Source organism: Aspergillus nomiae (genome assembly GCF_001204775.2).
Source record: "Aspergillus nomiae NRRL 13137 chromosome Unknown contig00224, whole genome shotgun sequence".
Classification (NCBI taxonomy): Eukaryota; Fungi; Ascomycota; class Eurotiomycetes; order Eurotiales; family Aspergillaceae; genus Aspergillus; species Aspergillus nomiae.
In genome coordinates this window covers 35186-51412 of record NW_015378279.1, presented here as the reverse complement: position 1 = coordinate 51412, position 16227 = coordinate 35186, and the positions used below count along the sequence as shown (strand labels likewise).

The 16227-nt window shown below is 48.7% G+C and overlaps 4 protein-coding genes across 4 annotated transcripts; 2 read left to right on the top strand and 2 right to left on the bottom strand.

The window, feature by feature from the left end:
• Positions 1–3200: 3200 nt before the first annotated feature.
• On the top strand, positions 3201–3744 carry ANOM_006613 (uncharacterized protein; the record flags this gene model as incomplete). Its single annotated transcript, XM_015551869.1, has 2 exons — positions 3201–3414; positions 3467–3744. The coding sequence occupies 2 exons, from the start codon at positions 3201–3203 to the stop codon at positions 3742–3744; spliced, it is 492 nt and encodes a 163-aa protein (XP_015405073.1).
• Positions 3745–4587: 843 nt separating this feature from the next.
• Positions 4588–6384, bottom strand: ANOM_006612 (MDR family MFS transporter; the record flags this gene model as incomplete). The annotated part of the gene is made up of 5 exons (XM_015551868.1): positions 4588–5637; positions 5704–5779; positions 5831–6080; positions 6136–6215; positions 6272–6384. 5 exons carry the CDS (start codon positions 6382–6384, stop codon positions 4588–4590), a joined length of 1569 nt encoding a protein of 522 aa, XP_015405072.1.
• Positions 6385–7247: 863 nt separating this feature from the next.
• ANOM_006611 (putative nicotinamide nucleotide transhydrogenase) lies at positions 7248–11457 on the bottom strand (the record flags this gene model as incomplete). The annotated part of the gene is made up of 18 exons (XM_015551867.1): positions 11356–11457; positions 10746–11289; positions 10596–10685; positions 10422–10473; positions 10108–10368; positions 9935–10052; positions 9426–9881; positions 9219–9371; positions 9030–9170; positions 8816–8977; positions 8594–8764; positions 8290–8544; positions 8110–8243; positions 7912–8058; positions 7695–7863; positions 7458–7646; positions 7327–7401; positions 7248–7279 (listed from the first exon to the last, which is right to left on the bottom strand). Exons 1-18 carry the CDS (start codon positions 11450–11452, stop codon positions 7248–7250), a joined length of 3246 nt encoding a protein of 1081 aa, XP_015405085.1. The 5' UTR covers positions 11453–11457.
• Positions 11458–13880: 2423 nt separating this feature from the next.
• On the top strand, positions 13881–16094 carry ANOM_006610 (putative amino acid permease; the record flags this gene model as incomplete). The annotated part of the gene is made up of 10 exons (XM_015551866.1): positions 13881–13991; positions 14094–14114; positions 14169–14217; positions 14271–14346; positions 14396–14621; positions 14682–14802; positions 14853–15196; positions 15255–15377; positions 15435–15837; positions 15907–16094. The coding sequence occupies 10 exons, from the start codon at positions 13881–13883 to the stop codon at positions 16092–16094; spliced, it is 1662 nt and encodes a 553-aa protein (XP_015405071.1).
• Between the last annotated feature and the right edge of the window lie 133 nt (positions 16095–16227).

Below are 16227 nucleotides of genomic sequence, written 5' to 3'. Positions count from 1 at the left end.
TGTCCCTTATATAGTAGCGACGCCATGTACCCCCTCTGAATTTTCATTTTAGCAATCCTTGCTAGAAGATCATCATCCCCTACGTCGGTCCGCAAGGGTTGACTAGACCCTCTTCCACCCCAAACAGACACTGTTTAACGACTAGTATTTAGCACCTCACCTCATTCTCAAGCTAATTTGGTGTTTGAGCCAGATTTTGATAGTTGCTTTCACTTCACCTAGAGCCTTACAAGATATAAAAAGGGCGTATGCTTCAGGTCACCGTAGCACCGTTACTACTTTTCATTAATCAAGCCGATCGCCCCTCCATAGCTGGTGCTGTTGTCTGCGTGTATTGCGCGAATATTGGCCAGAGCGGGGAGTCCAAAGCTTATCATCACGACGTCAGGCTGCGGTGAAGTCGAGCGAGTTAATGATATTTTCACGCAAGTATGCAATTAAGAATACACGTGTGAATGTCACATTGTATCATGAATGCAATGCAGAGTCCTGACCGTGAATTGAATTCCCCTGTAGTACGTAGTATAGTATGTGGAGATACCAAAGTAAGTATAAAAACACAAGTCCAAAGCATCCTTCAAAATGCCGAACGGAATTGCACAGAAGGCTACGCAAGTTATCAAAGCGCCCTTTGCCAGATTTAAATATCGGCATAAACAGAACAAAGTCTCATGCTCTCCATTATGGGACCTTCTTTGGCCCTCTGGTCCCTTGGGACGAGTTTGAGGAAGAAGCCAGGCTTGAATGTCGTGGCGTTGAACCTGAGTATCGGTGGTCAGGTATTGGGCTATAAATCGATCACATGACCGGCATTGCTATCCACAGAGCGAGTCGTTGTTGGGGACGAGATGGGTTTACAAAGCCGATTTACTGAAAGACTCTCCCACGTCATGACGGCTGCACTGGAGGCGATTGGTTTCGAATTCATGCTTTGGAGACTATAAGTCTACCGGGGACCGACGTATCAAAGGAAGGTACCAGATGTAGCGATACAGAATGAGCATGGCCTATTGCGTGTTGTTGGCGAGTTGAAAACTCCCTGGATTGAACGACACAATCTCGAAACTGCATGCAGAAACGACCGTCATCTGCGACAGGTCCTAGGTATGCACAAATGTGGATGAGACACAGATGGTACTATTACTAATATATGCAATAAGCTCAGCCGGTGAGGTGTACATTTACCGCGAAGCTGAAATGTGGCTTCATATCTACGTACAATATGACAATCTTTCTCAAGCAAGAGATAATAGGGGGAAACTGGACAATAGCCTTTAGTAGGCCTATAATGAGCTGCACCGAGGCGAAAAGGGTCGACGATGGAAGCTACGAGGATATGGTGTCCCTGAGAGAGTGCTTCTTGTATCTTGTACAATTGGCAGAAAATAATCATACCACGACTAACCAGCTGCCACAACAGCAGTGGTTTGCTGTAGCATAGTTCAAGGTGGTGGGTCTTATTGTGCAAAGAAAGGATGTTGGAAACACGCACTGCTTTAGCGGGAATCTCAGATCTTCTCCTCACATCATTCTTCAAAGGCCTTGGAAATTTCTCTCCCACCATAGAACTAGAATACAAAATAACACCAACACTGTCCAGGGGCGTTAGCGATTTCTCGGCTGTCGTGATAAGAAGAGGTGGCAGCAGCTGGGTAAGGAGGTAGGGCGTAACACACTTGGTACCAAAGTACGGCTCGAGGCCTTGCTATTTATGTTGGTGCGGAGTCTATCAGCAACACCAGCATCATTGTCACAACAAAGGCTTCTAAAAGCCGTTTGCTAGGCTGACTGTGGGTTTTTTTTCCTTCGTGCTTTTTGTGCCTTGAAGTCAAGTCACAGGCTCCGCTTTCCTTTGACTGCGTGCAGCTATATACACACTCGCTCCGGCATTATACCTCGCATGAGAAGAATTCATTCTAGTAGGCAATATACACCTAATGATAATATCCACTTTAGAAGAGTTGTTTCCTTACTGGTAGTAAGGCCTAGGCCATTGGGTGTGGGACCAACCCTGGAAATGCGGTCTCGTGGGCGATACTTTAATGTTGAACCTTTGCCGGTATGGAGCCTTGAAGTCCCAGAACTGCAACTCCAATGTTCACTCGAAGCAAGTGAAGCAAGGAGTTGTCGTGTTAATAATCGGACTGCTGACTCGGTGTCCGATGACGTTACAATGCTAGGTATCATTCTATTTGCTGGGTCTATGTTAAGACCTCCGGATCCCTTTTATTCAGTACATATATTGATTCACATCTTCATTTGACTGTAGTCTTCCGGTAAAGCAACTGCCCAGGTCACCAAACAGCTCAAGATTAATCAACTGGAATAGGGAAAGTTCAACTTCTGGCGGAAACATGGGAGGCGGGACACAAGTATGGAAGAAGCACACATTGCCAATTTAATCCCTCCAGTCACAGTGCATTCCAGATAAGGGGGATTCAGGAGGGCGGGGTAGTCAGGGATTTGTCCATTATGCTCGCTGGAAGTCCTATGAGTTGTCAATTGCTTCCATATGATAGGTGGTTGTACTACACTTACTGCACGGAGACCCCGTCCATCAGATGTAGTCTATCATTCACTAGCCAATTCGGATTTCGAAAATCACCGTATCCGTTCTTTCCTTGCATATTGCATTTTTGAGTCCGCATTCGTCATTACAGTCACTTTGCTAGTTAATTATGCTTTTAGACCAGCGAATCACAGGACCCGGTAACTGGTGTAGGTCGGTTCCCAATATCACTACTGGTAGATAGTATACTAGGTCATGTGCCGGCTTATTTGCTTCACATTCCCAGGATCTAATAGTCACTACACTCACCTTAGGCAGGCAGTTGCAGGAAAAGGTATATTAGTAGCCTAGCTGGTGTGTCGGTAGCGGCTCCGGAACCAAACCTCCAACATGTCTCGTGGAATCAATCAGAAGGCCGAACAGATGGTCCAGACGTGCTTGTGTGGGCTGGTAATTGCTATGGAATCTACAATCTGTGAGGAAATACAATATCGTGGATCACATCAAGATTCAGAAGCTGACTTTGTTCTAATCTACATTAGTTCCCACTGTCCCTCACTTAATTAGCCTATCTTTCGCGGCTTATATCTTGGGGCAACGGAGCCAAATCACACATTACATCACGAAGGCTTCATCGGGCCTTTAGTCCCTTGGGACGACTTTGACCTATTGTGCAGAGTTGATTTAGGTGATGACAGCCGTCCTTGCGGCGACGGGGTCAGTGGCACATTTCGGAGATTACAAGTCTACTACAGATAGACGGACCAAAGCACAAGTGCCGGACATCGCTGTGATGAATCACAATGGCCTACTACGTATTGTAGGCGAGTTGAAAACTCCCTGGATCAGCCAGCATGATCTGGCAGCTGGGTACAGAAAGCTGCCCCATCTGCGCCGCATCATTGGTATGTAGAATCATGAGACACAGATGGTACCATCACTAACATGTGTAACAAGCCCAACCTGTGGGATACATGCTGGCAGCAAAGCTTAAATATGGATTTATATCCACCATTGACCGGACAATATTCCTGAAGCAAGAGGTCATAGGGGACGTATGCACTATAGCCTTTAGTAGGCCTATAGGGAACGTGACAGAAGGAAAATGGGTGGAGGATAGGGACTACAAAGATAATGTATCATTGAGGGAGTGTTTCCTCTACTTGGTCAATGAGGCAGAGAGGGACCACATGGCCAACAACCAACTGCCACGAGAGCAGTGGATCAAGTTGTAGTTTAGTTTATGAGGATTGGGCGGGCTGTTACAGGATACGAATAAAAGGAAGAACGCACCGTTATTATCAGAGACACGGTAAAGTGAACTCGATAAGGTCGTCAAAACCGAGGAACATAATGAAGCGTAAAGTAACCATGATGCGGAGTTTGAGTTTGATATACCCTATCCGGTATATACTTCTTGGATCATGGATGCTTGCACCCAGCCCTGACGCTAATACACGCGATGGGGATGCACTCTTTGCGGACCCAACAGTAGGGCACTCGTCTTATCTTTAGACCTCTGGAGCGACCTTGTTCCGTACATGAACCTTGCGTCGCCGGCCGAGCCAATTGACCTAAGTACTGCCAACATGGCGCACGAAAGGGATCAGATACTTGTGGATGCTTTTGAGGGAAAGGATTCGGCGAATATTCTGACCCCTGTTCTTACGAATAGGAACTTTTAGTCAACTCCGCCTTGTACCTCTCGTCCTCCTTTCTACAGAGAGAAGTATCTAGCTATGGCTGATTCTGTGTTGTACCATTATCCTGAGTACGACCTCTAGTAGGACTATAAATCAGTGCCTCCCCGCTTATTTTCCGTAGAAATGTATATGGCTATGAAATGACGTAGATATATTGGTTGAATGAGAGAATAACCATTGTGCAGAGGGGAAGACACGAGTTTGATATCATTTTATTTTCTGGCATAAATCCATGGTAGACTCTGGTAAGTTCAGTTGAAGATAAATCAACTATCCAAATATTTAATCAACTTGCCCAGCTCCACGCACCCACAGCATGGTCCATATAAATTCCTAACGGCACCTGTCAACACTTACTATGTGACTCTTCCACAATTAAGCCACAATGCTGGTTTCAACTTTCTGGCCCTTGGTGCTCTTCCATTCCACAAAGGCACTGCCAACCACAGACAAAACCACCAACACTGTGCCAACCAGAAACGCGTTTGTTAACCCAGTACTATACGCCTTCACAACGGCAAAAAGATATTGCTTGGGGATATGACGGGCCAGATCAGATGCGCCGTCTTGCAACACCGCAGAGCTGTCTAGCTCAGGAACTATAGCCGCAAGCTCCCTTACCAATTTGTTGGTAAACACAGTTTGTGCCACGCTGACGAAGAGTGACCCACCAATGGTTTGCGCAAACGACAAGATGGCAGTCGCGGTGGGGAGGTCTTCCATGCTGACTACGGTTTGCACTGCCACGATGGGTTGCTGCCATCCTACCCCAATGCCCACGCCCACTAGAACCTGATAGCCAATCCACTGAGCGGTAGTGGTGGTAGGGTTGAAGAGCGTCAACAGGCCGCCGCCCACGGAAGTCAGAATGGTACCTAGAATCATGAACGGTGCAAATTGACCTATAGCAGCGACAACCACACCCGATACCGTCGTACCGACAATGTTTCCGACCAGCATTGGCAGCGCTCGCTTTCCCGATTCAATGGCACTAACACCTTGCACGGCCTGGAACCATATAGGAACGTAGTACACGAAAACAAAGAACCCTGCGCCGAGAGTAAACTGATAGATGGCGCAGGACCAGACGGTGCGTTTCCGGACGATATGAGGCGGGACAGTGGCATTGCCCTGTGCCCGCCATTGTACGAAGAGGAATGCGAGAAGCAGCACGCCGAACACGACAAACAAGGCGATAATCCGGCCGTTGTTCCAGTCATACGCGGTACCACCCCATTGTATTGCCAGCAATACGCAAATCACAGCCGGCATAAATAAACAGGTTCCGAGAGGGTCGAAACGCATGACAAGGTCAAGGCCGGTCTGAGCATCTCCGGTTTTTGGTAGGTTAGTTGGTCGGAAAAAGAGTGCAACGGCAAAGAAAGTCACAGCACCAATGGGGAGATTAATATAAAAGCACCATCGCTAGGACTTGGAGGAGGTCAGGAGCTTGTTCAAGTTGTTGTAGGGGAAAGGGGGTTCTTGACATACAAGTTTGTCTGTGAAAACTCCGCCCAGTGGAGGTCCAGCTATGGCAGCGACGCCATATGTACCACCGGTCATGGCACTGGAAAAGGGTTAATTCGATTTCTTTTTTGCCAACCATTGGCCAACTCACGTAAACAAGGGACGCCTATGAAGGGGTACACTGTGAGTCAAAATGAGTAGAGCACCAGACAGAAGACCAGCATTTCCGCAGCCAGCAATGGCGCGCCCTAGGATAAGGGCGACGGAGTTGGGCGCTGCGCCACAAATGGCGCTCCCAATTTCGAATATGAGCAGTGCGGTCAGAAAGACCCATTTGATGTTGTATATTGTGTAGAACTTTCCGATGAGGAGTTGCGAGGACGCCGTGGTCAGAAGATAGGCTGTACTTGGTGTTAGCGGATGTTTCGAGTCAGCAACAGGGAACGACGAACATACCGCTTCCATACCAACCAACGTCCGCCAGGGTGTGAAATTCAGAGGTGATTGATGGAATGGCTGTGGCAATGATAGAGAAACTGAATGGACAATGTTAGCCCACTACGCGGGTTAAGTAGAGAAGCCCGAGACATACTCCAGGGATATCAGAAAGATAGTCAAACAGATTCCCAGGGTGAGCACCATCAGCTTCCACCCTTTAGGGTATTCCTTTGCGTGATGGTCGCTAGTGAGCGTTGTCGACTCCATGGTGTATAGGAATGCAAGCGTTGACAGGTCCTCAGGGCCAGGAGAAGGCGAAAAATTGTCAAAACTTTGCGTGAGCCATGATTCTGGTCTCCCTAGACAACGCGTCGACGTGTCGATGTGATCCCAAATAAACGAATAAAGGAACCAGACCACACACGCGTTCCCAATGTGGAAAGCCGGTTATACTAAGTTCGAATAAGTTAAAGGATTTGCCTTTGTTGAAATGTCACCTCTAATGGACGGATGTCAGGTGACTTGTCAGAGCAATACAAGGAAATACTATCTACTGGGCATCGCCATCCTATACTTGAGTGCGCTTATTATGTGAAGCCGTGTGGGAACAACAAAAGAAAGCAAGTAGAAATAGTCTTACCCCCGATCTTATCGTAAGGTAGACAGACAAGGAGGTACACCAATGTCTAGCCACGATCTACAAGACTGCCCCCGTAAGTATATATACTATTTAGAACTGTATCCTGTTACAGCGGCTCAACTAGCAGTTAGCATGCCCTTTGCATAGGATATGGGTGCTCGGGCATTTATCTAGGGATCCTTTAGGCTACTACTAGTAGTTGCGAGACTGTGTTCGCAGATGCCCCAAAACAACACCTGCGTACTAGCATCCAAACGACACTTGAATGTGCTCTATTCTGGTCTGGTAGGCATGTTCGTTGCTAGAAGTGTTCTGAATATATCAAGAGCTCGGGGCTTAAAATTTATGACAATATGGACTGGTGGATTTATTCATACTACTAGTCGAGTTATGGAAGAACAACAGCACAAACACATTGACAAAAATGTGGATACACTCTAACAAATAAACACAGTGAAAAAGTACGAAGCACAGAGATATTGACCACACTCTATTTACGAGCTTCAAGAGCGGCTTTGATAGCTAGTTTGCGTTAGAAATATCATTTTTGTGAGAGCCGCGATACTTACCGTCACACGAGCTCTTCGCGTCTCCGAACAGCATCCTTGTGCCAGGCATATAGAACATCGGGTTCGGCACATCAGCTGTAAACAGTAATCAATACAATAACATCGCTACATCATATGGCTGTGGCACTCACCATATCCACTAGACATTCCTCGCTTCATCACAATCACTTCCTTGCTCTTCCACGCGTGCAATACTGGCATACCCGAGATTGGGGAGTCGGGTTCCAATGCAATGGGATTGACTGTATCATTGGCACCGATGACAAGGGTGACATCCGTTTCGGAAAAATCGTCATTTATTTCGTCCATTTCAAGTACAACTGTCCTGTTTCAGTCACGTGCACTACCATGGGACAAGGGATACTTACTGTCGTAGGGCACCGAGGCCTCGGCGAGGAGTACGTTACACTGTCCTGGCATTCGTCCGGCAACAGGGTGAATTGCAAAACGGACATTGATGCCTTTGGCGCGTAACATACGTGTGATCTCGGAAATTGCGTATTGTGCTTTTGCCACTGCCATGCCATATCCAACGACCTATAGGTGGTCAGTTGCTATACGAGGGTCAAAGAGCAATGTACATACAATAATGACGTTCTCTGCGTTGGCAAGTGCGTCTACTGTATCATCAATAGAGGTTTGCGTAACCTGACCCTCAATTTTCTTTGCTTGTTGAGGGGCTGCAATCCCACCGAAGAGTACATTGGGGAGAGATCGATTCATAGCAACGCACTATGTCGGGTTAAATCAGCCGTGAAAAATCGAAGGTTCATGATTACCTACCATAATGTATGACAGAATAGAGCCGCTTACACCGATCAAAGATCCTATACTCGTCAAAAGTGGATTGTTGAGCATAAAACCCTCCGCTACCAGGGCAAAGCCCGAATACGCATTTAACACCGTGATGACAACAGCTATAACAGGTTAGCAGGCTCTCATCGGGGTAATGAGAGGACATACGCATATCGGCCCCGCCAATGGCAGCGGTTGTAGTGTAGCCCTTCAGAAAGCTGAGTGCCGTGTTTGCACCAAGACACGTAGCCGCGATGACTGGAGAGCCTGGGGCCATAGTAACGAATGCACCCATTGTAGCCAAATTGGTGCCTAGCAATGTCGAATTTATCACATGACGCCCGGGAAGAATAGTTGGCCTGGATGACATGCGACCTGCTAGCTTCAGGAACGCTACAATTGACCCGGTAAATGTGACGCCGCCTGCGAGTGTTAGGGTCCAGTACGCCATGCATCATTCAACTGCACCTACCTATCAGAACGCCAAGGTACGCTGTGACCATGTGCAGCGTTGAAATGTCTGCAACATCGGTAATCACACTTCCGATACTCGTAAGAACCGCTGCTAATCCAACCACGGAATGCAACGCAGCAACTGTTTGAGGAAGTCCAGTAGGTGTAATACGTCGCCCGATTAATGCTCCTGGGTACTTGTGAGAAGATTTCCAATATACTGACCAAGGATAACACTTACCGACTATAGATCCGACACCAGCGACAGCGCCAAATTGAGCTAGCACCTCAGGTGAAAATCCTACAGCTGCGAGAGATGCAAGAATTCCAGATGCTACACCCAGAATGCCGAGTATGTTGCCACGCCTGGCAGTTTGCTGCGATGCTAGGCCAGAGATCGATCCTATCTTTTGTTCAGAAGTTGGTGGGAAAGTACGTTGCATCGTTCCACTCACCAATGCAGAGGACGCTGCTAATCAAATATCCGGCTTGTACCAACCCGGCCATGCCCGTACTAGCCGCAGCAACAAATCCTCCACCAAATAGAACAGCAGGTATCGCGTATAGCCATGGGTATTCGGGTGGGTCAGTTGGACCTAGACATTATGAGCAGCTAGCATATTGCGAGAAGCAGGAGCACCAACGCTTAAACATGTCTAGCATGCGCTTCGTCACCACAAATCCTCCAGATACGTTAACAAATGCTAAAAGCACCGAGATAGCTCCAAGGGCCTCTGGGATTGTGCTAGGCAGATAGCCCCCACCCATGATGAAGAAGCCACCAATACCAACCATACCTAGTGCCAACTCATCAGTATCGTTACAAGTGACTCTGAAGAAGCTCGACTAACCCGAAATCGCGTTGGTAACACTCATGAGCGGGGAATGAAGGGCAGGGGCGACTCCCCATACAGCACGGTAGCCAACAAGGCCAGCAAGCCCGAAAGTGAGCATGTTTCCCATAAAAATAGGACCAGTTGCTTTTCCTAGTGCCAGAGTAGTTCCCATGCCAGCGGTGACAGTGGCCACATCTCGTGTTACTTTTTGCCAAGGTGTCAGTGCCAAGTCCACTTTTTCCTTTGCTGGAGCAGCTGCTTCTACTTTTGGCGCCGGCGGAGGGGCTGGTCGTGGTGCCGGAGGGAGTATTTCCCCATCGAGAGTGACGATTGAGCCGCGTACAACCTCATCGGATAGATCAACGCCGAACGACCTTTCTTGTGGTGCCATGGACAGAAGGTACTTTGTGATGTTGTTGGAGTAGAGAGTAGATGACTGAGTAGGTAGTCGCGATGGCAGATCAGTGTATCCTAAGCAAGTTAGCGACAGGTACGAAATAGTATTGCTCAGAGTCCAAACAAACCAATGACAGTGACATCGTGGTACTTGGTCAATTCTCCGGGAACAGTCGCTTCACAGTTGCCGCCAGCCTCTGCCGCAAGGTCGACAATGACAGAACCAGGTTTCATAGCAGCGACCATCTTGATCGATGTGAGTGCATATTCCTTCGGTTGTGGATAATATCAAAATACGTACCTCTTTAGTAATGAGCTTCGGCGCGGGCTTTCCGGGAATCAGCGCAGTGGTCACGATGATGTCTACCTCACGACATTGTTCCATGAAGAGCTTCATTTCGGCTTCGATGAACTCCTTGGACATTTCTTTGGCATATCCGCCCTGGCCAGAGCCATCTTCTTGTATGTCTACTTCAATGAATTCTGCACCTAAGGATTGAACTTGTTCACGGACAGCTGGACGGGTGTCAAATCCACGGACAATCGCGCCTAGACGACGAGCCTAGAGTTGTAATGTTGGTACAAGGTCTGTTTCGAAAATAAATATGGACCTACCGAGGCAATGGCACTCAAACCAGCCACGCCAGCCCCAATGACTAGGACCTTGCTAGGGGGTATCTGGATCAATTTCCGTTAGTACTAACACTACAGAGTGGTCAAGTGAAAGAACCTTTCTGCGTAGGATTACAGTTAGCGAGGCTGCCCCAACAGGACCAGCAGGATACCTACCCAGCAGCAGTTACTTGGCCCGTCAAGAAACGGCCGAATTGATTTGATGCTTCGAGAATAGCTTTATAGCCAGCAATGTTGGCCATGGAACTATGAGTTACCCCTCACAGTTAGCGAGTGGTCATAATCAAACCCTCTTACGCTACGCACCTAAGGGCATCGAAGGTCTGAGCACGGGATATCCTAGGAATCATTTCCATCGCAAATGCAGTCACGCGGCGGGATGCAAGTTGGTCTACCAGCTGTTTGTTCTGTGCCGGATACAGAAACGAGATGATCGTACTGCCTTGCTGAAGAGCTTCAACTTCATCGCCGGGCTGAGGACCGCGGACTTTCAAGATAATATTACTTTGTGACCATACTGTCGCTTGGTCGACCAGAGTGGCCCCAGCTTGTTCGTAAGCTTGATCCAGAAGCTCGGCTGCCTCTCCAGCACCACGTTCGACCAACACACGCGAGAAGCCCTTCTTCAGTAGCAAGGCAACGTTCTGAGGGGTAATGGCGACGCGACGTTCATTTGGATATGTTTCCCGGGGTACACCGACTGTTAAAGAGGAGTACGGAATAACCGGGACTGGTGACGGAGAGGAAGAGGTGCTCGCACTTCTCCTGGAGACCTGTGGCCATCGCGGAAAGGAGGGTTCTTCGTAGGCCTGACGCTGGTATGGCACATAAGGGGTCCGGATTTGTATGACTATCAAACAGAGGGTGCATTAGCGATTACCGCTACGGGACATTGCTGCGCGAAGATAACACTTACTCGAATGTTGAACAGCGAAGAGTGATTTTCCTGGGCGGGCGATGGAAGCCGCTCGACACGGTCCCAAGGCCGACCTCAGGGTCAAGGAAACACTCATGGTTGGTAAGGGCGAGACAGAGTGTCTAGTTGGTTAAGAAAGTGAAGGCGGAGAGGCCTCATTCCAGTCGAGGCCAGCTTCGTACCACCCCAGGGTCGGCAGCTAATCTTGGGTAGAGCATCAGACTCTTTATATGAAGCCACGAGAATGGAAAAAAAATAAAGAAAATCGAAGGAGACAGAGGACAAAGGAACTGCATACACCCCCTCCCGTCTATAAGAGGGGCCCGGGTAAAATGAGTACTTAATGAATGAAAGGATTAATTACAAGTAGTTCGGCAAGGCTTCGACCGAGTTGTCTATGCACGAACGCGCTTTCCCCCCTTTCAACAGCCGTCAACAGCCGGGCCGGTGATCACGTTTTCCAGCATTCCTCCGAGTCGCCGTGTGCATTGGCATGCTTCTCTATAGGTTCGAGAGAGAGCAACGGTGGTATTGACTCATGCAACTAAAATAGATTGGGTTGGCATTGAGGGGAACCCAACGCGGGGAAAGCAAGTCGATCCGCGCGTAACGTGGAGAAAGATGATGTTCTTGGCAGCGTTCAATATTTCTCCACCAGGTAGATCGATCATTGATGTACGCAGGAAGTCACCTGTCATGCTATCCTTCTGCCCGGTTGGTCACGCACAGGTCTCGTGATACTTTCCTCATTTTCTCGCATCGACTGAAGTTATACAACATTTCTTCTGACATTCAAAATTAACATAAAACAACTCAAAAGAAATAGCGCCGTGAAACATGCAGCTGTACGTTTTGATGTGGGTTTTACAACCCATCTCGACTTGATCAACCTCATTGTTTCAGCGATTATCTTGGTCTTTTCTCTCTATTCCCATAGATTATGTCCTGTTTATTTTAATTACTTCTCCTTTCTTTCAATTATGCCGTTTTTTCTCCATGTCTTCTTGCTACCCGTGATACAACAATACCCCATCGTACCGTAATTGAACACACAGAGATCTGCCTAAATTTAGAGCCCCTATCATAGATATCATTTAACGTCGAGAGTTACCACGAACGAAGCGTTACGATATCCCATGAGGATGTTGACGCAGTAATCCTGGGCGATTTCAAGGGTTGTACGGCGCCTCCCGCATAAAGTTCTGCATGAAAAATATATAATCCTTGAATCACCTAGAATTGTCAGTCCACTTGGCTATTGACAAGGGTTCTTGTCCTCCTTGGATCAAGAGTCGACAGCCACCTCGTTCCATCAGTCCCACCACCGGTATATATTGTGTAGTGGATTGATACAAAACTATTGCTAAAAAGATTTCTCTGATAGGGGTCTGAGACATGACAGTGGTTCAAATACTACGAGGCAACGAGAATTCGTCTTGGTATCAATCAATAATCACCTTACGATCGCGTTAAGTGAATATCGCTCTCTCCATATATAGGTCTGGTGGTGGTTGGAGAGCTACCTACTTATTCTTACCACCCTTTGTAGGATGAGAGTCACGTGGGACAACGTGACACAGCTGTAGCCTAAGGCTACAGTTGATCGATATACACCTTGTACTACTATAGAAAAGGAAAAAAAACTGTTCTCATTTTCGTTTGTCCCAAGGAATCAACCTTCAGAGCAATTGTGACCAGACTATAGAAACGGCTCATTGGCGGCATCGCACGGATTTCCTAACGACAATGGCTCGACTCCACCGACGGTGGGGCAGAGATGATGTGATGACGGCCGACATCCGGTCTGACTGTCGCCTACACCATGATCAGACTACATACATAGATGCGGATTCCTTGAAGGTAAGACCTAGTTTAACAATTCCACCCTTTGAGACACCGGTGAAAGAAGAACGGCATCAGACCATTAGCTTCAGATTGGAACCCTACATATATGGGCCGCGGTGACCTCCCTTAAGGTTCTTTGAAGTAAGGTACAGCTCGAGACCCACTGGCCTCGAGTCCATCCGCACAGCTACTCTGATTGGCATTTTCATCCCTTAGCTCGTGAGAGTGGGAAAAAAAGAGGAAATTGAGCTCCAGCTTTTTTGACCCTCAGGCTTCCTAAATATCAACTCTTGCGGAGCAGTCATCTCCGAACGGCCGCAGCGATCTCAACTTGCGGTTAAAGATCACCAAGCGCTGCTGGGTAGTACACTTGCGAGAGAAACCCTGTCATTTTAGAGGGTCTTAGGCCGAAGACAACCGGGAATTTTCGCCAACTTTCTAGTTCGCCTTAGCCTTTTTTTTCTTTTTTTTAAACCTTCACGTTTCTTTCCCGCTTCCACGGTGGGGTCAACAGGTTCCTGACATTTTTATCTGTAAAACTCAATCGTTGGGAGGTCACATTAAACTTGTGTTTTTTCCTTCTTGTTCTTCTTTCCCCCTCTGATCTATTCGAGTCGTGGATTTTGCGCGTTGTCTGAGATAAGATAATCTGCTGTCACTCGCCTTGCGACACTGCTGCCATGGCGCCCGCTCAGCAGCAAGCCGATCTGCTCGTTGACCAGGATGCGCATCCAATCGTCAACGAGGAAGTCCGAAGCCAAACAGAGTCGCAGGATGATGCAGCCCTTCTGGTGCGTTTCATAGCCTTTTCTGATTTCTAATGCTTTCACTTCCCAGCGCATGGAAGATCGCTATCGTGATACCGCAATGGCAATTACTAACCATATCACCAGCGGACCATGGGCTACAAGCCAGTAAGTCTTTGGAGGATTCCCATATCAGTTGTAAGCAGAACCTCATAAGTGTAGGTCCTTCATAGAACATATACATTTTTCGAGAACTTTGCGACCACGTTTGGTAGGTCAAAGAAACCTGCTACGAAAGATTTGCATGGCTAACGAACTCATCAGCTGCGCTTTACTTCGTCGGTGGTGTGCGTGTTACTTTCAGTACCGGTATTGCGGCCGGTGGTAACTTGGCCTACTGGTAAGGCTCATGGTATTTGTGTATGGTACCAGTCGCTCACCCCAATAAGGACGAGTTATCTAGTTACCATGGTCTTCACCTATATTACTGCCGCGGTCATTGCGGAGGTCTGCTCTGCTTCCCCGTCTGCCGGGTCCATTTATCTGTGGGCTGCTGAAGCCGGTGGTCCTCGGTTTGGTCGACTCCTTGGCTTCATCGTCGCTTGGTGGAGTACTACCGCATGGACGACGTTCTGCGCCAGCAACACCCAAGCGGCTGTGAACTACATGCTCTCGGTGAGTCTTGTTCATTGGAACTCGCCTACTCCGGGACGGGGGTACTAACCAGTCTCATAGGAGCTGACGGTCTTCAATGTCGACTTCCCCACGGACACATCGAGCGTCAAGTTCCGTGCGGTCCAATGGATCTGCACAGAAATCCTGCTCGCACTGGCTGCTATCTTAAACTTCATGCCGCGTATGCTCAAGCCCCTCTTAACATAGAAGCATATCACTCACACCCCACAGCTAAATACTTCCGCTATGTGTTCTGGTTCTCATCCATGGTTGTGCTACTCGATTTCATCCTGAACATCATCTGGCTCCCCATCGGCGCACACAACACCTGGGGTTTCCGAACTGCCGAAGAAGCCTTCATGTCGACCTATAACGGCACCGGCGCTCCGCCAGGCTGGAACTGGTGTCTGTCCTATCTCGCAACAGCGGGTATCCTGATCGGATTCGACGCATCCGGCCACGTCGCCGAGGAGACCAAAAACGCTTCCATAACCGCAGCGCGAGGCATCTTCTGGAGCACAATAGTGAGCGGAATCGGAGGACTGGCCACCATCATCCTGTTCCTCTTCTGCGCGGTAAGTCCACCGAACTCAGGGAAACACACTGTTTCCATTAAACTAACACACCCTACAGCCTGACCCCGACACCCTCTTCTCATTCGGCTCCCCACAGCCATTTGTCCCCCTCTACGCTGTCGTCCTTGGTAGAGGCGGCCACATTTTCATGAACGTAATCTGCATCGTCGCCCTGTGGCTCGTAAGTCTAACACCCTCCTACCCCGCCCATCACAGCCCAACTAACCCCTCCCACAAGAACACCGCAATCGCAATCGTAGCGGCCTCGCGTCTCGTCTTCGCCGTAGCCCGCGACGGCGTCCTCCCCTTCTCATCATGGGTCTCCAAAGTCCACAACGGCCAGCCCCGCAACGCCGTGATCGTCGTGTGGGCCGTAGCAGCCCTCATCACCTGCACGCTCCTCCCCTCCGACGTGGCGTTCACCTCGCTCGTCTCCGCCGCCGGTGTCCCCAGCGCCGCAGCCTACGGCCTCATCTGTCTCGCCCGTCTCCTCTGCACCCCGAAGCGCTTTCCCAAACCCCAATGGAGTCTCGGGAAATGGAGCAAGCCGTTCCAGTTCATCGGCGTGTTCTGGAATGGATGGGTTGTTGCCGTTCTCTTTTCGCCGTATGCGTTTCCCGTTACCGGGGCGAATCTGAATTGTATGTTCCCCTGCCTTCTGCTGTTGTTGTGAGGGTGGTTTGTAAACGGTTGACTGACTTTCTATGTAGATGCGCCGATTATCATGGCTGGTGTTACTATTTTTGCGCTTATTTCGTACTTTGTTATGCCTGAGGAAGCGTGGTTGCCGCGGAACCGGATCTCGCATTTCATCGATAGTAAAGGCGCGCAGGCGACTGTCGAGGAGGTGGAGCGGCCTTCGGGTGAAGACCAGGGGACCAGTAGTGCACGGCTATGATGTGACTTACTTTTGAAAAGGGACGCGCGTCTCTGGTACTCGGCAGGTGGTGGTAATCAAGATTCAAAAAGGGGCCAGTGATAGACTTGGGTGGACGATTAGAATGTATATTATAGCGTTGATGTTTTTGTTA